The sequence below is a fragment of the Clarias gariepinus genome, chromosome 21 (genome assembly GCF_024256425.1).
Source record: "Clarias gariepinus isolate MV-2021 ecotype Netherlands chromosome 21, CGAR_prim_01v2, whole genome shotgun sequence".
NCBI lineage: Eukaryota > Metazoa > Chordata > Actinopteri > Siluriformes > Clariidae > Clarias > Clarias gariepinus.
Genome location: NC_071120.1, coordinates 27,131,774 through 27,156,715, shown reverse-complemented (window position 1 = coordinate 27,156,715; position 24,942 = coordinate 27,131,774). Strand labels below are relative to the sequence as shown.

The window sequence follows — 24,942 nt, the reverse complement described above, 5'->3', positions numbered from 1 at the left end:
ATTTTAGGATGTAATTAAAACACGTAGTCACCTTGTAAAAATAATAGAAATAACCCAAGGCAAAAACACCACCAATAAAATGTTAATAAAGGTTACAATAGGGCTTAATAAGTTTGTCTGTAGTACTAATGATCATAATAATACATTTGCAACAACATTAACAACGAAATCTTCAGATGAAAATCTAAACTACTTTAATAAATTGTTTTAATTTATCTGTTATATTTACGGACTATTTAGAGTCCGATTTCTGTACTTACGCTCAGTAAAATTTCACAACAAATCTTTTTTTAAACAGTTCACGAGGTAACATCATAATTGAGCGTTATTTTATTGATAAATCTAAATTTTGCTAATTGTTACAGTGAGTTTTTCGCCAACTGAGCAGAACAGCTAGTTAGTGATAGGATAGTCTTTAGCCTTTTTGTTTAATATCTTATTATTTACTTTGTTTACTTATATTTTAAACATTTGTTTGTTCTCTAACAAGTATTTTTCTTGTGGACGTCGCTAGACTAAACCCCACTAATCACCCGAACACGCACTCGGTGGGTTTTAAGGCTGGACACAAACACACAAAACATGACAGTAACTACTTCTGCATTTTAAGGTTCAGATCGCCCTCTGCTGGCTAGAGCACAAAGTTACACAAGAATGAACAGGAAATAAGAAGGAAAAAAAATGAAAGAAAATAAAGAAAAGGAATTAAAGAAAGAAATAGCAAAGAGTAAACAATTTTAAGCTGTGTTAAAAAAATTTTTTTAGAATCGATAGAGTAAAAAGGAAATAAAGTTTAAAGAAAAAGTAATAATACAGGAGTTTGTTGTTTTAATTAGTAAACAGAACAAAAATTACTTAAACAACGAAATAAAGAAGCATTTAAAAATTGAATAAAAATTGCAAAAAAAAGGAGAAAGTAGTTGATAGTTTTAATTTTAATTATTAACTACTTTTTCTTTTTTCGCAATTGTTATAAATTCTTATTAATCAATTTAATTAATACATTTTATTAATTAATAGAACAGCTAATTGTTCTTCCTTTTATTTCTTTCCATTCTTTAATTTAACTAAAATTAATTAATTAGCTTTATTAAAAAGAAATTAATAAAATCATAAAATAATTAAAAAGACAAAAAACTAAGAAGAAAGAAATTAAATAATAAGAGAGGAAAAAAAGCAAAGAACGTTTCGAGCTTAAAGCTTAAAACACTGTGTGTTGATCTTGTTGAACTTTTATCTGCAAACTAATGCTAATGAACAAAACCAAACCTTTTTTTTCAGATTTGTTTAATCTGTTTGATGTAGTTGTACATATTATGTAAGTGTTATATAAGAACAATAAACAATATAAAATTTTTAAAAAACTTATGCAGATAAACAACGATGTGATCAACGTACGATTCTTCTACAGAGCAATCAGAGCAAGTGTAAAGAAGTGTGGATTCTGAGAACAACAAATCTAACAAACCAGATTTAAAATCTAAATAAAATTCAGGTTAAAAGAAAAAAAAAAAAACACAAAAAAACATAAAACACCAGAGTTCAGTCTCATGCTGGAGTCACTGGTGGCTCTGCACTTCCTCAGAGTCAGGAGGCGGCTGAGAGACGGCGCTCAGTCTGCCACGCGTTCTCCTCCTCTGGGTTGCGGTGATCATCTGCGGGGATGTGTGCTCCACCCAGGCGAGACCTTTGGACAGGACGTCCATGCTCCTGCGGTTTCTCAGGCTGCGTCTCACCGAGACTCGGCTCTTCGATACGGGCTTCAGGACGTCTTCGATGCAGAAGTCAGGCTGCTGCCACGGCTCGAGGATTTCCGCTGGCGCTGAAGGTGGATCCCATACTGCGATGTTCTTCTTCTCCTCTTCTTCATGTCCTGCAGCTTCTTTCACGTTCTCATCGTTCTTCTCCTCACCTTCATGTTCTGAAGCCTCTTTTACGCTCTCGAGGTCTTTCTTCTCCACTTCCTCTCTTTCGCTTCCGGAAGACTCCACCATGTCCTTACACATCACCTTTAAACCTTGTCCTTCCTCTACCTCGCCCTCTTCCTTCACCACACAATTATTTATTCTGCCGCTCCTCCTTCCTCTCTGCCGTCCTCTGCTCGGAGCTATCAGCCCTGATTTCCTTTCCGTGCTCTGATTCAATTGCTCTCCCTGTTCTTCAGCCTCCGGGTTCGATCCTGATGGATGGAGCTCAGTTTTCTGCTCTCTGACCTCAGGCTCATCCTTGGCGCCGCTCCAGCTCTTGCGATGGCTTGCCGAGTTTCGTCTTCTTCCTACACCTCTACCCACGCTCGCTTTTTTATCGGCAGGCACGACAGAGGACTCGGCGGAGGCTTCTGATTGGACGGGAACATCCGGGAGGACAGCGTGATCGCCCCGGTCACTTAGGTTCTTGTCTGAGTCACTGTCTTTGTTCTGACGTAAGTAGCGATGGCGCCACAGAGCTGCCGCGGCCACCAGGTCCGCCACAGCTTCGGTCGGTACCGAGTTACTCTGTTTAGTGCTGCGAGCTGAAGCTGGACAAGAGTTGGGATCCTCATCTGGGAAAGACGACAGAGTAACAGTTACTTCCTGTATTAATTTGTACTACTGCTGTGAAAACTTTTTCAACTCAGATTGGGAGGCAAAACATGATCTTGGTAGCTACGGACAATTAGAATTATAATTAGAAAAAACTAAATAATTTGGCAACCCAGTCATTAACTGTCCCTGTTTGTCCCGCCTTCTTAAAACACCAAAAATTAGGCAGGAAAAATAAAAATAGATTTCTCATTCTGAGATTCTCATTTTGACCACAAAATGCAATAACACTACAGGTCGTCCCCGACTTACAAACGAGTTCTTTCCAGGAGCACGTTCCTAAGTCTGACTTGTTCTTAAGTCTGACAAAGTGAGTCTTATACGCCTTTGACATGAATATACAATGTAAAGCATACCAATCCACCACTTGATTAAATCTCTGTCCCTCCCCTCCTGATTATCTTCTTCACCCATTTACACTTGAATAAGTTACTACATTCACCACAACGTACTGCATATGCAAATAAATCAGCAGAAGAGAAGCTATTCAGTTCAAATGCTACTATTTTTTTGTGGTGTGTGACTAAAGCATCAAGTAATCTGGATCGCAATTCGGTTAACGGTACGCGTGACTGGCGTCATGGTAGTCACGTGTCTTTGAAAAGAGTCAATAGATCATGGTGGCCACCAAGTATTTTTAAAACTGTAAATGATTCTGGTGTTTGTTGTAGTTCCCATTTTGCAATAAGAACTCTATAGAACCGAATCAACAATGCAAATCAACCAAAAATCTGTTTAAATCTGTCAAATAAAAACATAAATAAATAAAAAGTTGTTGCTTAAGAAACTGGGAAGATTAATATTTGTTGAAAGGCTGTAAACATGATTTTGGCCTGGTGAAGATCTCTTCATAAAAAAAAAATAAACCATAACCCATTTTCATTTAATATGCAAAATAGTTTTTTGTTTAAATAAAAACAAAAAACAAATAAAAAACAAAAACTATGCCTCATGCACACCTCGATCACACGTAAACATCCACCATCGTTCAGTATGTTCAGCACCAGGACGCAAAAGCAGCAGGGTTTTTTTTTCTGTCAGTACAGAAGCGACAGTAGAAAGCGTTCTGTATAGTTTTTTTTTTTTTTACAGTGTTCATTTGCGCTCGGGACATGACGGAGCAGACGCTCGGCTGACGGCGTGTGCGACGGCTCTGACTGCGCTGCACATCAGCAATTATAATAGAAGATGTGAATAATACAAAAAAAAAAAAAACCTTACAGAAGACAATAATTGAAGTTCAGGTCTGCTGATTTTAATTTGAACAGAGACCCAGAGTAACATAAACGTACATGAGGCATCTGTCGAACGAGACTGGGGAGGGAAAAAAAAAATTATATATATATATATATATATATATATATATATAAAAATCTGGCATGTTTCTCCAGTATCCAGAGTGTAACGTGATGAGGAATTGGCTCTGGAGAAGTGTACAAAGGAAAATACTAAATTCTGCAGTCTGTTAAAGCGCTCGCTGTAAACGTATCTCATATGCACTAAAACATTCTGTAACTTTTTTTTTTGCTCTTTTACAAATAAATATTTTTGTCCTCCTTCTGCGCCACACTCCAGTCCAGTAGGTGGCAGTGTTGCACCAACCGCTCATAAATTTAATAGTAGAAGACGAAGTGCTAAAATTTTATTTGTGGCAGATGGAAGCGGTTTATATGTTCTGTTATTGATTATTTTCCTACGACAGCACAACAAGGCGTGGTACCATATTGAAGCTTAACATACAACCAGAATATCTCTTTTGTTTTATTAAACCTACCTAACTTGCTTGCTTAATCCCAGCTAGCTAAAATATTAGCAAGAAACATAAACTAACTGCAGAAGCAAATTACAGGTAGTCACCGACTTACAAAATAATTTTGCTCCAGGATCGCGTTCATAAGTGGGATTTGTTCTTAAGTCCAACAAAGTGAGTCTTACACTGCCATCATGTGGCCAAAAACTGTAAACACGCCTAAGGTAATGAGTCTCACAGTAAACTAACAGTGTTGTCTCTGCGCCTTTAAACTTTGAGGAAAATCCTGGACACTATTTTGTCTCAGAGCTGTCTTTCACTGTATTGGACAGTGAATTCTTTTTTGTTGAGGATTTTGTTTTAGAAATTAGGATTATTCACCATCAGGACAGCTTACACATTTTTTTATCATCGTGCTCCCAGACTGATTCATTAGAACCGGTGAGGCAGACTCATTTCTCCCGCACACACACACATACAATCTACCAGACTTTAGACATTTTATACATTCACTTACAGACTGAAAATATTGTATATAATTGTAAATATTAGTATCTGGTGCACTGTAGAGTCTAGTTTTTGTACCGGAAATTCCATCCGTTTGAATCTGCGGAAATTCGTAACTCGAATGTTTGTAGGTCGGGGACTACCTGTACAAGTTTTACCCTGTGTCGTAGAAAACACCAGATGACTTCCTTCTGATGTGATATGCTCTAGACCAGCTAATTACTGCAAAGCTTTTGCTAGCCAAACTAGCACAAAACATTAAAGTTTTACAACAAGTTCTTTCAGTTCAAAGGAAGCTTTGTAGATCTACGATACTTACACTACAAGACTTTCATTATTGTGACGTTTTGTGATTGTGTAAAAAAAAAAAAAAACAACGCAGGATCATTTTTGCACATTATCCGTAGTAGGCGTTACCTGTAGCGGGTGTGATCCTGCCCGTGTGTGGTTGTACCGGGGTGCTGTTCAGGCTGGAGCCGGCTGCCTCGATGATGGGGCTGAGCAGAGGGTTTTTCGAAGCGTAGTCTCTCTTGCCGTAGAGCGAGCGGTCCACCTCCTTACTCCCGAAACGCTTCTTCGCTGATGAGGTCTTTAAAGAAAACAAGACGCTCGAATTACCATAAATGTTTAGCAGATCAAAGTGCTTTTAGAAACAAAACCACAATCATTGTTTTTTTCCCCTTCATGACACCGAGGTAATTTTCCTGATTGCTGCAGCTCTTCATACACATCTGCAGAGCTAAAGAGGTTTTTCAGAGATCAAAATACAAAAATATACACAAAAAAAAAATGAAAATGTAAAAAATATATAAATAAATCTGCAGGTATACAAATTCACATTTAACGCTTGTATAAAAAACAATGTAATTAAATTAACTTCTGACTGAAAATTTACTGAAATAATTACAGTTGGGAAGCTTTAACGTGAATCTACTGAAAAAAGTACAAGCTAACATTCACTATGTTATTTTCTTAAACAGAGGTATTTCTATATTTTGGCTAAATTTACCAAACAATTCAGTGAATTTACAGAATTTTATAATGAAATATTTTTTTCTGAACTAATATCCTGTTATTTCTAGGTTTTAGTTTGTCATGAGGGTGCACAAACTTGTGCATTTAACTAGATATTTTTTTTAGATTTGTATGCTATCTATACAGATAGAAAGTAGGGATGGAGATCAGCAGTCATGACGATGTTACCACGATAACTCGGTGCCGATTCGATTTATATTGCGATTCTATCAGGGCTTTAGCTATTGAATATTTTAGTAATTGAGTATTCTACCAAAAATTTAATCGATTAATCGGATAAAATGTAATTTTGGTTAATTAAACAGCAATTTAAAATATATGAGAAACTGGATTAATTGGTTTTCCTTTTAGGAAAATCTACTTTTAATTTTTTAAAAGCATACAGCATTTTATCAAAAATAAACAGTCATTATTTACAATACAGTTGACTAAGATGAATTAAGTGCCATACAGTCCCATACATTCTTATTTTAAAGCCTTTTCTTAGATGCAAAAAAGGTATTTCAAATGACTAAGTATAAAAAATAAATAAATAAGGCACACTGTTATGCGCTAAAATGCCTCCCTGCCATGGATTGCTACACAAGAATTGAATTAAAACTTGAATAAAAAAAAAAACAAACAAGAAGAAGTAGTTGACTCTATGGCTTTATTCAACGCCGTCACAACGGAATTGATCAAGAGTAATTCAAATGTAGTGCGTTCCTTATAAAATTTATTTTTCTTATTTTAAATCCAATCGCTGCATTTAAACATATAACGATACATTTAAGCGTTACAAAATAACTTCAAATACAAGAGTTTAACATTTAACTTTAAACCAACTTAAACAAAAAGCTACATTTACAGTTACTGAGCAGCGCGTACCTGTCGTCATACACCATAATTATTATTTCTAAAGACATTTAGCAAGTAATTTACTCCTAACACACGGGACGAAAATGTGTAAATAGTGTGAAAAAATGTGAGAAAAAAAAAAGTAAGAAATGTTGACGTACCTTCATTTTGCCCTTGGCGGACTCGGCGGCCGAGCGAGAGCTCCTTCTGGTCTCCGTCACCTCGGGCTCTGCTGGTTGCTGGAACACAGACGGGCAGGGTGAGAAACTTTATATAGTCGGTTTAACCTTATTCCAGATTCAAGATTTAAATAACTTTATTAATCCCAGAGGGAAATTGCTTATGCTCGGTTACAGGTGCTCACAGTTGTTAACTAATAAAAGAAAAAAAATTAAAAAAGTTCCTAAAAAACAAGTTCCTAAAACAGTAAGTACCATATAGCTGTTTATTTAAAGATTTTGCTGATCTGTATAGTGATGTTAACAGGACACGCTGTCCCAAAGTCCTTAAATTACACAAGCTGGAAGTGATGGGGACAAAAAAAAAACTCCCAAAGAGAGAGAGAGAGAGAAAGAGAGAAAAAGGAAGAAAGAAAAAGTGTCTTCTGGGTGACGGCGTAGAGCGCGATCAAAAGTGATTGAACTTAAAACTAACAGGGCGAAGCGCGATAAAGTGTTTAAGGGACGAGCGATACGAGACAAAATACACACCATGATACAATACAGACACCACAATTTACAATACAGAAGTGCTGAGTTAAAAAATTATATAATAGTCTGGTGTAATAATACTTAAAATATAAAAATACAGTATTATTTTAATTTTTATATTATTTTTTAAACAATTATATCAGTTGCGTCAAGTAATACAGTATTTAAAAGAAGAAAAAAATTTTTTTTGCTTCAGTGTAATTACAAAAACTTAAAATCTACTTTTTAAATAAGTATTTTTAGTTAATAAAACATGAAATAGTAAATAGTACAAAAATTACATACTTAGTCAAAGCATTTAATATTCTAGTATTTTTTTTACTTAATTATTTACTGTTTCATGTTTTTATTTAAGCTAAAAAATTGTTTACTTTTTAAACAAATATTTTTGCTTAAAAAAGTATTTTAAATAATTAAGTACAAAAATGACTGTCATATTAACTGCTTTCAGTCTGGCTGTAATTATATATCTTTTTCTTAATTCTGTATTTTTTTTTTTAGGAAAAAAATAATTGTAGTGATAAAAAAAAGCTATAAAATGAAACATTTCACAATATTTATATTTCCATATTCTAAAATATTATGTTATCATCCTAAATATTCTGAAATATTTTGAGACTACACTCCAAGTTGCCGTTTTTATTTTTTATTATAGCTGTATTTCTGTTTTTTGTTTTTTTTACTTAAAAAAAATGAACTCTGCTGGAGTTACAGTGAACTTCATAAATACAGGTGGTCTATCATAAATCAGGACACACCTGCAATGTTCATATACTGTATAGGTTTATTTATTTATTTTAATGGTGGTTTGTATAAAGCAACATCAGGTGCAGGTCTGTGTACATGAATGAACTTCGGGAAAAACAGACTCAAGTAAATACCACTTGAGTCTCACTTTGGTAAAAAAGTTTTCAATAATATAAATATAACATAAAATAAAATAAAATAAAATAAAATAGTGACTTGCATTTATTTATTCGCAGTTTTATCAAACACAGTCCAGATATCAAACACACACAAAAAAATATAAATAAACCTGGAAATTTTAAGTGAGGTGTCACTTCTGTGTTCAAAACCCAGAACGTCCTTTTTATTTTTCTTCCACATAAAGTACGTGACGGAAAATGAACTTCACATGATTAAAATATTCTTTACAATTTGTCTATTTTTAAAAAGCCAATAATGACCCGTATCAATATTAATATTCTCAGGCTCTGCTTTTCGAACCCTCCGTGCTCACATTAATATTGCCTGTACCTGAATAAACACGCATACACAAACACACACATTTCTGACACGGTGTAATGTGGAATTCCTGAGCAGTGTGAGGTGACTCGTACCTTCCTTTTTCTCCCACGAGGACGTGGAGCTCCAGCAGAGGACTCGGGAGTCTTCAGGGGCTCGTGCTGGACTTCTTGTACGGTTTTCAGCTCTGGTTCTTCTGTAAGTAACACATCCTACATAAACCTGCTTTCTATCCCATCATCTTATTGGTGGATATGTGTGAAAATGTCTCTAATCTTCGACAATCTCAGGTCGAAACGGCACTAAATTTCAGCTTGTAACTAAAGGACTGTTTTACAACGTTCACTTATTTACTCTACAACTTCTGCTGAAATCCGGCAGAACATCACGACATCGTTAAGACCCTGATCAAAGGGACCCTGATCTTGTATGTGCGTTAAACTCGAATCTTTCCTGTGTCGGCTGCATCTCATTCAGAGGCTCGATGGCTTCAAGTAGGAGAAGACAATAACATGTGCAATCTCAAAACATCTCATTTCATCCGCGCGAGGGAGAAAAGCGACGATGAGTAAAGCGGGTTGAGTGTCTCTGCTTCTTGTGCGTCCTGACAATTATCATCAACCCGAGACCAAAATAAATAAATATATAAATCCTCAAGTGATGAAAATCAATTCTTGGATTAATGAGTTTGGGGGGAAAAAGTGCTGTGAGAGATTGTTCTTAGAAACAGAGAATGTAAACAAAAAGGCAATTTATTCCCTCAATCTGAGATGATGAAGCAGGAAAAGGCCACAATGCAGAGTTACCTCAGTATACGAGTTTATTCATTTATAGAGAGTTTACTTACGGAAAAATTTCGTATTGTTAAACGCATTTCCCCACAGGATGTACAGTCGACCCCCCCCCGCAAAGCTGTGATTCAGAGTTAGCAGCGTCAGTCGTTCTCATTTATTTTCTTTAGAACTTAACTAATAATTATAATTACTTGTGGAAACCTGCGAAAAACGCAAATAACCTCCGCAATTTTTTAAATGGCTTTTTTCGTGGCAATATATATATTTCAAGTGCTTAGACGGGTTTACCTTTACATTCCTTTATTAATTTTTTTTAAGGGTAATGTATAAAACTGAGTTTGTTGTAATGAAGTCAAAGTGTTTTGGGAGAATATTTAGGATTTAAACTATAAAAACAAGTATTTATAGCCATTTTTTTTTGACCACATTCAAAATTTGCGTTTTTTACAATTCGCAGGGGCACTAAGGAACATAAATCTATAATCATATTATAGTGCTTTAAAATGCATATGCTTTAAAAATTAAACTGAAAGCAGCTCCTTTTTCTTCTTTCAACCTTTATAACCCATTGTGCCATGTCTAAACCAAATCTTGCCCCCCCCCCCCCAAAAAAAAATAAATAAATAAAAATAAATAAAAACACCCATGTAATGTCACTTTGCTTGGCTTTCCACTCACGCGACAAAGTTTTGAACGGCTCCTGGACATACGACATTCGGTTCGGTTCTTTCGCTCGTACGCCGAAAAATGCTGCAAATTCTGAGGTAAATTTCTTTAAAAAATTTCTTATGCTGAGGCACCGCCATACCCTAATATCTTGTTGGACCTCCTTTTAAAAAAGCACACGCTCTCCACTCATCTCCCCGAGCTCTCAATAAATCTCCAAAAGGATTTCTTTACTAGGTAAACTCTTAATTAGAATATAACGCTGAGAATGTTCTGGAACATTAATCACGAACAATAAAGGGATGATAAAATGAAACATTTTGACCGTCACCTGTCGGATGATCAGGAGCAGCAGTAACGGAAAGTCGTGTTTCTTCATCGTTCTGGAAGGCGGAGTCTGTGATTTCGGGGTCTTTAGCGAGCGGCTCGTAATGCGCGGCGAGTTCGCTAATTTCAGCCGAAGCTTTGGAGGCACGACCACATCCGAGAAGAAGAAGGGGCGGGGACAATAACACAAACGCATATCAAAAATTACCTCAGAAATATATACAATACGTATTGAGACAATATATCACAGTATTAATATTACACCTTGAGGTTGCCGAGCGTTAGCACAGCTTACACACCACTGAAGTAATTACCTGTAGTGTCCTTCGGTGGATCGTCATACTCCTCATCCATGATGGGGAAGGAGATCTAAAAGCGTACAGAACGGCAGATCAGGCATTTACACATCAGGGTTAGAGATCGACACATACAGGGTTCTCAAACTTTATATCACGTGTGTAAGAATGTGTTTAAAAGAAGAGAAAAAAAATTAAAAAGTCACTGTAGCAGATATAACGTGCTGTATAAACACTGAAATAGCTGAAGAAAGACGAGACTGATTCTGTGTACACGCCCATCTTTGGCAGATGCTAATGAATATTCATGAGTGGCTGGATTGATTTTCTTGGCAGATTCTGTAAAAAGCTTGTTGTTGTTTTTTTTGCGAGTCAGCTCTATGTCCACTGTGATGGTCCTTTCGAAGAAAATTATAATGAGGTTTCGGGTCAGGTGATCTCAGAGCCATGGAAGGGAGGTCGGGCCTAATTAGTTTACTAAAAACACAGGCTTTTTAAAATCATTTTTTGTAGACAGATGTGCAAAGGCAAAACAATAACAGTATCGCTCTTCATTTTTATAAATATTCTTCTGATTTATTGTTGACTTTGTAGTCCGAATTAATCTTTTAATCAAAACTCATTCTTCTTCCTATATATATACACTACCGTTCAGAAGTTTTAGAACACTTTCTAACTCCATGATGGTTCCTGATTTTTATTTCCTTCTACATTGTAAAGAAATGCTGAAGGCATCCCAAAAATGCATTAATCTCCTTTGAACAGTTAATGGTGAGATGTTTCTGCTACTTCTGCTCTGTAAAGACTTCATAACGCCTCTAATCTGAGGTGCTGTTAATTGGTCATGTTTCAGGCTGATAACTCTAAATGAACTTCTCGTCTGGGGCAGAGGTAGGTTTTGGTCTCGCCCTCCTGGGACGGCCTTCATGAGAGCCAGTTTCATTATGGTGCTTGACGGATTTTGCAAATGCACTTGACAATACTGTTCTTGCAAGAACTACCTCTGTGTCTTAAAATAACAACTAACTGTTGTTTTTCTTGGTGTTACATAATTACCTAATCCCATATGTGTTATTTTATAGTCTTGAAATCCCCAAAATTGTTGTAGAATGTAGAAAATAAATCACTAAACAAAAAAAAAACAAAAAAAAAAAAAAGAAATTTGCAAGTGTTCTAAAACATTTGAACAGTAGTATATACACACACACTCTAGAATTTAATTGCACGCTTAAGTGCATTTTGAAAAATATGCAGCACCATCTGTTGAATTTTGAGTTTAACTAATCTTTTTTTCAAGGTCGATTTTTTTTTATATATAAGGGTGTTTTCCATTTAAATTTTAAAGTAGCATATCTTCTCTTCCCGTTGCCCAATTGTAATGAAACAAAGCCTATATGTTATCTCAGGCTCGACTAAATACACTTGTGAAAACCCCATTAAAATACATTCAAGTTGTTTTTATGTGATGCGAGCACAAACAAACAGACAAACAAAAATTCCAAAAAGCATCTTGATGTGTTCTATTACTCATCTTACATCCTGTAAATTATTATTTTTTGCAAATATCTTCAATGTGCAGACTACTTTGCAGTTTAATTATACATACAGATATATATATATATAAGAATTAAACATATTAACTTTAGCTATGTTTACATTTATTATGTCCCATTAGCTGCGTTCACACACGGACCCTAATATTCCAGTAACAATAATCATAAAAACCTGGAATAAATATTTTCTTTCTGCATGTTTGCTCAACTTCAGTAATCATATGGTAGGATCAGGGCCGTGATCAATCACGCTGGCGTATTACACTACATGACGTAACCAATGACGAATGTTTAAAGCCACGACATGCACCAATTTTTTATCTGTTGTGATTTGTAGTAAAATTTTTGGAGAAAAAAAAAAAGGGTTTGGGGCATAAAGTAAACAGCCGGATGGCGCAGCGGTAACGGATGGTAATGGATGGCACTCTGGAGCGCTCACATCAGTTCCACACCATCACTGCTAGACAAATCATGTCAGCTCACACAAGCGGAAGGAGCTTATAGCGCTGTACTCAGAGTGTGGCCACACCGAAGAGGCGTGGCTCAGCAATAGCTCATTTACATAAAACACAGAAACAGCACGTTTGGAGGAGAAGTGGAAAAGAAGAAAAGAAATGCAGAGAAATTATCTGAGGGGACTTTCAGCTGGAGCATTAACAAACACACACACACACACACACACACACACACACACACACTTTAATGGAACTCTGAGAACCTGTGTTAACTTAAATTTAATCTGTTAATTTAAATAAATAGCAAAATACGGGACCTTTAAAGCTATAAGGTCTTGATGATGATATGAGCGGACATTTTGTTTGTTGTCTCGTAGTTATGGAGACCGAAGAGTTTAAAAGTAACCGGTTAATAAAGAAACTTCTCATGAAAGGTCAGACCTTTTGGTTGAGAAGAAACACCTCGTCCTCATCGCCGTCCACCCCTCCGTCCCCGTGGGTGCGCGTGCTCAGGACCGGAGACGCCCCGTTTCTTTGAGGGCTGCCGAAATCTGGCTGAAGCAGAGGCGGCTCGAACCTCTGTGGCGTCTTGAGGAGGGAGTGTTTGCGCCCGGTGGATGAGGGCAAGCACGCGGGCGTGGCACCTTTCTGAAGTGGGGTGCTCGGGGGCAGATTTTTATCGAAGAACTCCGGGGAGAGGGGTGCGCCGAAGCGCACGCGCTTCTTTTTGGACGGGCAGGAGACCTCCACGTCACCTGAGGGAACAGATATGAGGCGGAAAATGAAAAAGGGAAACTTTGATAACACTTTCCAAAAGTAAAAAAAAAAAAAAAAACTATCAAAAACATGATAACGTGTTTGATCTTGTAGGTTTAAGGGAAAAAGCGGGGGGGGACAAAAAAAATATATCTTAACGAAATTGTTTGTTTGCAGCTGTAATTTATAAATAAATAAATAAGTAAGTGTGTTTTTTCTTCAGTCATGTCTAACGTACCCGTTTTCATCAGCTCAGGTTTGGACAGCATGGGTAGAGACATGAGCTGAGACTGCGAGTCCAAACCCAAACCCGGCGCCATCCTCGGGCTTTTAAACTCGACCTAAATATATCAAGGAAACAAAATAATAAATAAACACGCCAATGTTAGATATTAATGAATTTCCTTCCAGTTTAAGCCTTGCTCCACTTTGTGTGCGCCAGCTCAGCCCATCTGCGCCGTATGCTCGACTCCACCGAGGCCAGCCCCGGGTAAAGGCACATAAATCATCGTCACGTGACGCGGCGCGTCCTGAAAGAAAATGTCCACACAATCTGTGTACCGGATTGTCCTTTCATTGATGCAGAACTTTTACTCTTAGTAAGCTAATAGCCTTGGCGCTTACCCGCCATGCTAGGTTTGAAAAAAAATATATAGTAATAATAATAATAATATATATTTTTTTAAATCAGCAGGATTTAATCGCTCTGAAATTTTATCATTTTTCTTTCATATAAAAACACGAGGGAAGGAATCAAGGGGGGGGGGGGGAGTACATTACAGAAAAAAATTAATTTCCTGACAAATGTTTTTTTTTTCCTTCTTCCAAGCAAATTAGACGTGAACAATCCGGACCAGTGCTTAGCATGATCACGATCCTGTTGTTTTTTCTCTTTTTTTTTGTGACTGTGAATATTTCCTTTTAGCAAATTACACATGAAACCTCTAACACAACTCCCCGTGTGTAATGGTGTCCCTGATGTCTCTCTGCTCTAACTTTGCTTCTTAATGAGGCAGCGAGGACGCCACGTTCTTCTGACGCCTTTTTTAAGTCGAGATGATTATAGAGAGAATAAAAACGACAGAGAGAGAGAGATGGAGAGAAATAGAGAGAGAAAGATAATGTGAAAGACATGGCTGGAGTTGAAGCTTGTAAGAAAAAAGGGCTGCACGGAAAACACAATAAGCTAATACTCCTAGCGTGTGAGGTCTAAAATAGAACTAGCGCAGCGGAAATTTCCAAAATGCTCTTATTTTTCTACCTTCAACGAGAGTGCAGGAAGCTACAGGAAGCCCGTGCTGCTTCTTAAAGCTTTTAAAACACTGAACTGCTGCATTGTAGAACACCATGCTTTTTCATCCTGGCTTCTGGTTAATTAATCAAATAGTTTACTCTTTAAATTAACAACCTCGTTTATGACAGGTTATCATTTCTATAGTAACAACTCGATTAGATTTCTGGTCTTTGCAATGCTCTATTCGATTCAATACATTTATTGATTTTTGTCTGATTTGTTTCATAAAGCGATAATTCTTAAATAAAATAGTAATTTAGAAGTAATTAAAGTAATTACAACTACTTAAAGTATATAATCATTGAAATGCTGTGTATCTTATGCTGTTGATTACAGCAAGTCCCCGGCTTACGAACAAGTTCTGTTCCGAAAGCACATGCATAAATCAGATTTGTTCGCAAGTCAGACAAAGTGAGTCTTGTACTGTTTTTGACACAAATATGTAAAGCATAAAAAAATTAATGAATAAATAAAAAAAACAACCGGCGGTCCCAGTCCCAGGGAGGCGTCAAGACAAGGACAACGCTACATGGTGTTTACTGTCTGCTTAAACACACGCCATTTTGTCTCGGAGCTGTTTTCCACTGTATTGGACTGTCAGCTCTGTTTTGTTAAGGATTTTCCCATTATAGGATTATTCTCTATCAGGACAGACATTTTCTATCATTGTGCTCCCAGGCTGATTCACTGAAACCGGTGAGGTCGACTCATTTCTCCTGCACTGACACACACACATACAATATACCAAGCTTTTTTACACTCAAGTACATTCACTTACACAAACACACACACACACACACACACACACACACACACACACACACACACACACACAAAAACCTGATTTGGAGTCAATGCATCAGTGCTACATCAACTTTCGAGTGTACTGACCTGCGGCTCATGGTTTATAGTTTGTGGGAGAGCCTCCTCCTCGATAGGCTCCTCCCACATGCTCCGGTGAGGAGTTCCCCTGCGTCGTCTCTTCGATAGAGGAGGGGTTACAGGAGCAAGCCGATTCTCCCTCTGCTCGGAGCCACCATCGACGTCTGCATGCAGAAAAAGTTTGACACTTGTTAACGAAGGTGGTAAGATACTCGAGACGCAGGAAGGGGTGTGGATGAGAATCTTTTTTGACACGTTAGTAGGAGAAAGAGAGAGAGAGACGAGCACAGGAAAAGACTTTCTCATGCATTCCAGTGCAGCTGTACAGTTTCCTCTTCTCTGTGACACTCCGTGAGTGTTTATATATAAAAATTACTCACCACAGTTTCACACTCGCATCACATCAGAGTTACTGTACTGACAAGAAGGCTTGGAGATGCTACTTAAAGTCTGGACTCAGCTGTTTCTGTACAAACCATGAAAGACTGTCAGACACAACGTGCACTAAACTAAACTATAAGACAGTACAGACGATCCCTGACAAACTTTTTCCATTTTCTGACTATATGATGGTGCGGTGATCTTTTCCCTGACTAGATATTGCGGTGTGTAGCTGGGAGGCGCCAGTGAGCTGAATAAAAAGCAGAAACAAGCCATTGTACAGAAAGGTTAGGGACATTAAAGGAGGGGTTTACCAGGACGCAATTCCATCATAAATCAATGCAGCTTTTTAATCTGCTAATTAAAAAAAAAAAAAAAGAAGAAGTGATTAATAGACATACACAAAACTGAAAGTCACAGACATGTACTTTAAAGTCTGTAACGTTCTGCTGAACCTTTTGATAGATTAAGTATCTTGGATTCGTATAAATATGCTGAACTTAACCTGATTCAGTCATCTCAACCACTTAGTTGAGGTATTTAGTGCTTATATATATTTTATATATATCACTAGAAAGCTCTGTGTCCACAAAGAAATTTGTGCTGTTGCACCATCAGGAAAAAAAAAAAAAAAAAAAAAAAATTATATATATATATATATATATATATATATATATATATATATATATATATAGTGCGACTTCCTGTTTTGTTCTCTTTTTTTTTGTATTTGTAATTAATTTGATACTTTAATGATTATGCAATATTTTAACTACTTGGAATATTTACTATAAATAAAGCTATTATAAATGATATTTTAATTAAAACAAAATCTTTATTATTGGCCCGAGAAAATAAATTATACAATAATAATAATATAAAAAAATGCAAAAGATTAGAAATTGCATGATAAATATAATATTTTTTATATATTGATACAAAACAATACATAATTTTCTCAGAAGAGTCAATAATTTTTCTGAACATTTTTTAATAAAACCTTTTTTGTGAAGTCCAGACTGCTTTTATGCATTTTCCATGTTAAATATACTTTTTTTTTACACACACACACATATATCTATCTATATTTTTTTAAGTTAACATGTAAATGACTTTACTGCAGTAATAGACTTTAAATTTTTAATACATTTAATTCATTTTAGTTAGAAATATTTAAAACGTAAAGCTGCATATTTACAAATTTATAGATGTGTTTTTACTTTATAATTACAAATTTACTTGAATAGTAAATAGACCCTTTACAGAGCACCCGTTATCCTCAACACTGTAAAATTAAATAAATAAATTAAATAAATAATTAAAAAATATATTTTTAATAGCTGAATGTTTAAACATAAAATTACCTCAGGATCACGTTACAGTTTTGTGAAATGACGCTATAACGATGTAACAGTTATATTCCTGTGTTTACTGTTACAGTCCTGAAAAGTGTTTATATAAAAAGAAATTCAAAATGAGTAGATCTTTAGAAGGCGCTGATCTTTTAGGAGCACGTCTGAACCCCAGAGCGACTCTGTTTCTCTGAAGTTGAGATCTGACGGCAGAAGAGCTTCAGGATCTAAAAGATCTAAACTGAAGAGACTGGATTTCTTGAAACTGAACAGATTAACAATAAATTGTTTTTATTAACTCTTTATTTACACATTAACAGTTCTTTGAGTTCTTTTTGTCTTTGTAACTGTGACTTGACCTTCTGATCATTTTCCTCGTTTCTTTTTAACCGTCACTTAGTGATTATTTTAATCACTCGCTGGATAAAAAAAATAAGTAGTAAAAAGTAAAAAAAACACCCCCCACCAACTGAATTAGAGAGATAAACTGACCGGACTGGGCCGCTCCCTCGCCCTCTTCCTTTCCCTCCTCCATCGGAGATACAGAGCGTTGTGTATTCTCCTCGTCCGCTCCCATCAGACGCTGGAACGCGGCCATCTTCTGCTTTATGGAGTCGCGTCCCGAAAACAGAGGACTCTCCAGCAAGTGCTTTACAAGGACATGCACAACACACACACAGACACGCACACAAACACACACAGTAACACTACTAAGACTCGTACACGACTCTGTTGAACGTTCGTAGCGTGAGCCTTTGGACAGCCTTTCTATTTTGGACTAAAAATACAATCAGAACATTATCACACAAATAAAAGTGTATTTCACACCAAACCATTTCAGGACATGCTGCTGTAGGAAAACAAACATTTTTCATCAATGGCACTAACAGAACTGTTTTATTTCTCGCTGCGAGGTGAAATCTTCTGTAAATTTTCCTTATGAAAACTTAAAAGTAAAAAAGTCCCATCTTTACTCTTGACTTGCACTGGAGACTCCTTCCCTTCTGAATGGTCAATAAAAGTCTGTCTAAGGTAAAAGAAAAAAATAACCGTGTGAGATTCTGTGCATGAGGTGTTACTACGGAAACCAGAACGAATTGGAACGGAACAGAAATAGAACAGACTAGTAGCTGCAGCACTGAGCCGCTGTTCCAGGAAATTAATCAGCACCTGCATCACAGACGGCTCGGATGAAACCACCGGTGATCTCTCACTTTATTATACAAAAACACAGGGTCTTATACAGCTGAATTACACACAGGGGCAAAGATGGAGGGGGAAAGGAGAATGGAGGGAGGGTGGAAGGGAGGGAGGAAGGGAGAGAGGGAAAAAAGGAAGGAAGAAAGTAATGGGGATAAGATAAAAGAAAGAAGAGGAGGAAAGATGGAAAGGGAAAAAGGAAGGAAGGAAGAAAGGAAAAGAGAAGAGTAGGTAAGAAAGAAAAAAGGAATAAATAAATGAAGGAAAGAAAAGAGAAAGTAAGAATGTGGAAAAGAAAGGAAAAGGGGAAGGAAGAAAGAGAAAAATAAACAAAGGAAAGAAAAGTAGGAAGGAAGAGTGAGAGAAAGAAATGATGGGAAAAAGGAGAAAGGGGAAGGGAGAAAGATAGCTAGAGAGACATGAAAAAAGAAAGAAAAATAATAAAGGAGAAGAGTGGAGGGAAAAAAAGAAAAATAATGAATGAAATGAAGGAAGGAAGGAAGGAGGAAAAGAAAGGAAGAGAGGACGAGAGAAAGTGATAGGGAGAGAAAAACATGAAGGAAGACATGAAGGGAAAGGAGAGGGGGAAGAAAAAGGATAAAATGATAAAGGAGAGAAGGGGAAAGAAAGAAAAAGGAAGTAAGAAGTAAGGGAGAAAAAAGAAAAAAATAGGAAAAACAAAAAGAAATGACAAGGGGAAAGGTAAAGAAGCCATGAGGGGGAAAGCAAACAAATGGAAAGGACTGGAAAAGGAGAGAAAAAAAGGGACAAATAAGAAAAAAAGAAGAAATAAGAGAAGACATGAGAAGGAAAAGGAAGAAAGGAAAAAAGGGAATGAGTTTAAAAAAAAAGTTATGATAAAATGAAATGAAAAAAAGGAAAGAAAAGAAGGCAGAGAAAAAATATAGATAACGAAAAAATATGAAAAATTAAAGAGAAATAAAAATAAATTACGAATTTTGGAAAAAAGTATATAAACAACACAAAAAACGTGTTATATTTTGGTTTACAAATTAAAATAATATAAAATAAATTAATATAAAATTACGTGTAAGGTATACACTTGTGTTTTTTTTTATATTTAAATACAGGGTGAGTGCGGATGTGACGGCGGTGAAAAAATGTGTGAGAAGTAAAGCGAGAGTGGTAATAACATACACACCTGAGGGGTGCGAGGAGGCGTCTTCATGGCCTGTTTGGCTCGGTAGCAGATGAGCGAGTTGGTCTCGGGGGATCCTCTGACTCCGATGGTGGATCTTCTCCTGGCCTTCAGCTGGGCCACTCTGGATTTATCTGGGAATGAAAAACAAAAATTCAGGTATGAGGTTCACACGACATTAGTTTACGAAAAGAATAAACCTGAGGACGTTCTTGTGTTTGTTTGTTTTTTTCCACCTTTGTCTTTGGGGAAAGAAGCCGTGAAACTGCTTGTGGTGATGCCGAACTGAGACGGTGTGAGCTTAGAGAAATCCAGAGCGCCTGCGTTCTCGCCGTTCTGGTGGGCGGGGGTGAGCGGGCCCAGCGGCGTCCGGGTCTCCGGTACTGTCTCTGTGTCCATGCTGAAGATCGAATCGATGTCTGAGAGGAAGAGAGGAGGAGAAAAGACATGCAAAATCAATCTGAAGACACACTTCGGTGCAGCTCGTGCTTTTTTCTCGTCTGTGTTATGTACAGCTCAGTGGTTTAAAACAGATAAACACGAAATATATAAATAATTTAAAAAAAACTATGCTTCATGCATGAATATTACAGCGACTGAGAATTTCATTTGCATAAGCGAGTTTAGCATCCCACACTGCACAGGCTGCAGGTCAGGGGTCAGCATGTGGTGAACCGCGCACACACCCAGAAGCGTTTTTTACACTCGATAAACACGGCATGGACAATAAAATAAATAAACACGCGTACTTCAGTGAATAATGTTTAGTTTTATATCAGTTACAGAATAACCGTGTGCACGCAGCACACCAAAAGAGAATGTTTAAAGGTGAACAGGGACAGAAAAACAAGCAAATAAACAGGGACAGAAAAAACAGGGACAGAAAACAAATTAATGAAATAGACAGGACAACAGATCCTAACGAATAAACAGGGACAGAAAAAAAAAAATAATTAAAATTAAAATAATAATAACAAAAATAAATAAACAAAAAAAAACCTAGGGTGAGGTCCCAAAAAACAGGGACAAAATAAATAAATAAAAATTAAATTAAATTAAAATTATAGATACCTAACAAATAAACAGGGACGTAAAAGACAGGGCCGGATTTTATTTTTATTAATTAATTCATTAATTTATTTATTGACTAATTAAATATAAATAAAATGAAAATAATGAGTTAAATAAGAAAAAAAAAACTTAACAGAAACAGGGACAGAAAAAAAAAACAAATAAAAAAATAAAACAAATCAAATACTTTTTAAAAATAAAATAAATAAACCTAAGAAATATATATAAAAAAAGGGGCACGAAAGGTTAATAGACGAGAGGAAGGAGAATTAAGTCTGATGGTGAGAACAATAAGTTTAAAGAAAAAGAACTAAGAGAGACAGTTTAAGGGAAGCATATACTTAAAAAAAAAATTAAAATGTGTATGTGTGCATGCCAGCCAGTTTATTAGGTACACCTGTTTAACTTTAACACAAATATCTAATCAGCCACAACAGGTGAATTTAGGTACGCAGACCCGGTCAGGACTTGATTGAGACTCCAATCCATTTGGATAATGATGGCGTCTGATTAACGTGATTAAAAATGAGCATTAATTGTATAAATCCAGATCTAACAGAGCAGCACTGATTGTATTCTCTGAAGTCGAGGTTTACATTAGTTGGTCTTTATAGGTGTAAATTCGTTAAAGAGTGAGCAGTTAAAAAAAAGTCAGTCAGTCGGCTGTATTTGTTGAGGTCCAGAAAAAAGAAAGAGAGCCAGACACTTCGCTTTAGCCTTCTTTGTGCTGATGTTAAATCCCGGCGCTGATTGATGACATTAGCGAGGGCTCTGGGCGTGCGCAAAGGCAGGAATTTCCATCTCATTCAAGTCTGATTTAGGAACATATTTGAAAGTGACTGATCTGATCTGAAAACCATCAGGTGATTTGAACATAGCCTGAGACCATAAGATCTTAAGAATCTCTCTGAGTAGAGACAGGAATCACCAGGCGCCACCCGATACGATATTATCCCGATACCCAGGTGTCGATTCGATCTGTATTATGATTCCGGAAGCATCACGATGAAAAAAAAGTAATAAATAAATCGCAATTCAATTAATTTATTTCATTTTTTTTTTCAAAATTTTGTCATAACGCTAAAAAAACTCAGCAAATAGTTCACTCCTACCACACGGGCGATTTTGGGGTCCGTTTGGCGATAGGTGAATTCCCATACAAAAAACTTTTTAATACATAACTCAATTGATTCTTTTCCTCCACATTTCTACTCCTGAGACACAAGTCAGGCGGGGGAGAAAAAAACCTGTATGACTTATTATATCACCGTAACAATGAATAAAATTAATATCATACACTTTGGTACGCTGTCATTCATTCTTTACTTTTCTTTTTTTTGTCCTGTCACGAAAAAACCCACAACAAGACGTCAGAGAGACGTTACTGACACGATTAAACAAAGGACTTTCGTTTAATTTTATAAATAAGTTTTATGTTTCGTGCTGTATCGGTCACCGTTCTGAGAGTCGTGCGTGTTCCGTAGTCTTACTGCTGGAGTTTTAGACGAGCACGATTTAAAACAAGAATGATTCAGAATTTAGGACACGTCCAGACATTTTTATTTGTCTTGTTTACATTGGTATGAAATAACACTACGCTTACGATTAAAGCGTTTTCTGTTACCATGTGCAGTAATTTTTTTCGGTCGTGATACAACAGTGTCAGAACCCACGGCACACATGAATCTTTCAGTGGTGAAACCTGGAGACCTACTTAATATTAATCAGGTGGTCATAATGTTATGGCTGATCAGTATGTTTATCTCTGTCTCCAGGATAGGCTGAAGAATAGTCACAGAAAACACATTCAGAAAGCCTAAATAATAAACAGAATTACAGCTAAAAAGTGTTTAAAGATGTAATTTCTGATTAGGGATGTGAAAACAGGGGTGCACAAACTTTTGCACTGAGCTGTAGAACCAGCTACAGGAACAAAATACACACACAAGAGCATGCATATACACCTATACAACCATGTCTTGTTATCAGAACGAGTAAAACAGTACAATAATATTATTTTTCATATATAATCTTTGACTCTGGTGTGAGGTGAACTGAGACTATGCTAAGCTAACGAGGCTAGATTTCAAACTTGGCTCCATACCGGATGATTCGCCGCTCAAAACGCACTTCCGCCTCCGAGTAAAGCTCCAACACAGCCGCAAAACAAACTCTAACCTGCCTGTCTGGATACCGAAAAGCTTATAAATGCATAACTTTGTTTTAATTTTGTTTTTAATAAAGAAAAAAAATATGTATCTTACGATACAGCTTTCTACAACATAATAACGGTGCACAGCAGCTGCACGGCCACTTCCGCCTTGGATATGAATCAGCCAATCGTATTCGAGATAGTGATCACGTGTTACGAGACGCCCAATCAGCGCAAAGCTATGGATGACGTCTTCTTGAACAAGAAAGAAGGGTTAGTTAGAAGCCTAGGTTTTATATATATATATATATATATATATATATATATATATATTTTTTTTTAAACCTCAAAGATTTATATGAATAAAACCTCAAAGATATTGATGTAAAAAAGAGTAAATTATTAAAATCAAGCAATCATACATTTAAAATGTAAAAATAAATAAATAAATAAATCCCTGTTTTCCAGGGTGTGGGTTCGATTCCCATCTCAGTGTCTGTGTGTATGGAGTTCGCATGTTCTCCCTTGCTTAATAGGTTTCCACTGGGTTCTCTGGTTTCTTAATTGGTGTTCCAAAATTGCCCGTAGTGTGTGTGTGTGTGTGTGTGTGTGTGTGTGTGTGTGATGGATTGGCACAGATTCCAGGGTCCAGGGTTAGACTCCAGGCCCCTACATGACCCCGTATACACGATAAAGTGGTGAGTGAGTGAGTACCTCTCTATCATTTTGTCTCTCTCTTTCTCTGTTCATCTCTTTCCTTCCTCTCATTTACATTTACAGTTATTGGCAAGATAATGTTCAAGATTGCAGTTCAAGTTCACAGTGTGCAAAATGTGCAAATGTTTCATGTGTGTGAGAGCTTGCATAGCCTGCGGGAAGAAGACTCCTCCTCAGTCTCTCTGTGTTGGCCTTCACACAGCGGAAGCGATTTCCTGACCGCAACAGAGAGAACAGTCCATTGTTGGGATGGCTGAGGTCTTTTACTATCTTCCTGGCCTTGGTCCGCCACCGCTTGTTTTAGATCGATTGAAGGTCAGGGAGCTTGGTACAGATGATGCGTTCAGCTGATCGAACCACCCTCTGTAGGGCTCGCCTGTCCTGCATGGTGCTGTTCCCGAACCAGGTCGAGATGTTTCCTGTCATGATGCTCTCTATGGTGCAGGAGTAGAAGTTTCTAAGCACCTTAGAGGGCAGTCTAAAGTCTCTCAGGCGTCTGAGGTGGTAGAGATGCTGCCGGGCCTTTTTCACCATAGTGTTGATGTGACAGGACCATGACAGGTCCTGCGTAATGTGAACACCGAGGTATCGGAAACTGCCCACTCTCTCCACTGGGCTCTTGTTGATGGCAGGTGTCTGGTAGTTTCTCTCTTGCCTAGTACTAAAGTCCACTATTAACTCATTTGTCTAGCTGATGTGCAGGAGGAGATTGTTTCTCTCGCAACAGTTCTCCAGATTTCCAACCTCCTCCAGGTAGGCTGTCTCGTCATTGTCAGAGATCAGGCCCACCACGACAGTGTTGTCAGCCAACTTAATGATGGTGGCAGAGTTCGTAGTGGCTACGGAGTCATACTTGAGGTGTACAAAGAGTACAGCAGGGGGCTCAGAACACTTACTGGCTGTGGTCTGCCAGTTAGGAAGTTGGAGATCCACTGACGATGAGCAAAGTCCCAGGTGCTCCAGCTTGGTGGTGAGTGTGGAGGGAATTATGGTATTAAATGTTAAGCTGTAGTCGACAAAGAGCATTTTAACATAATTCCCCTTCCGAGTGTCCAGGTGAGTAAGTGATGTGTAAAGGAGATGAGAGATGGCAACAATCCGTAGAGCGGTTCGGGTGGTATGCAAACTGCATTGGATCCAGTGTATCAGGTAGTGATGAAGTCTCTGACCTGCTGTTCAAAGCACTTCATCACTACTGAGGTGAGGGCTACAGAGCGATAG

At 37.1% G+C, this 24,942-nt stretch overlaps 1 protein-coding gene across 1 annotated transcript; it reads right to left on the bottom strand.

The window, feature by feature from the left end:
* Nucleotides 1-1,300: 1,300 nt before the first annotated feature.
* cdca2 (cell division cycle associated 2) lies at nt 1,301-23,160 on the bottom strand. The gene is made up of 13 exons (XM_053480496.1): nt 22,957-23,160; nt 20,018-20,200; nt 19,785-19,915; nt 17,915-18,071; nt 15,699-15,853; nt 13,752-13,854; nt 13,199-13,512; nt 10,768-10,822; nt 10,458-10,589; nt 8,762-8,862; nt 6,873-6,950; nt 5,257-5,428; nt 1,301-2,542 (listed from the first exon to the last, which is right to left on the bottom strand). Exons 2-13 carry the CDS (start codon nt 20,178-20,180, stop codon nt 1,560-1,562), a joined length of 2,544 nt encoding a protein of 847 aa, XP_053336471.1. The 5' UTR covers nt 20,181-20,200; nt 22,957-23,160; the 3' UTR covers nt 1,301-1,559.
* Between the last annotated feature and the right edge of the window lie 1,782 nt (nt 23,161-24,942).

Bases quoted from the DNA above. Each gene is read 5' to 3' on its own strand.
- cdca2 (XM_053480496.1), bottom strand. From the start codon at position 20,180: ATGGACACAGAGACAGTACCGGAGACCCGGACGCCGCTGGGCCCGCTC. The intron at 13,855-15,698 runs GTCAGTACACTC...TGATATATTTAG, and splicing joins CTATAAACCATGAGCCGCAG to GTCGAGTTTAAAAGCCCGAG. The intron at 10,590-10,767 runs GTAATTACTTCA...GTGCCTCCAAAG, and splicing joins TCCACCGAAGGACACTACAG to CTTCGGCTGAAATTAGCGAA.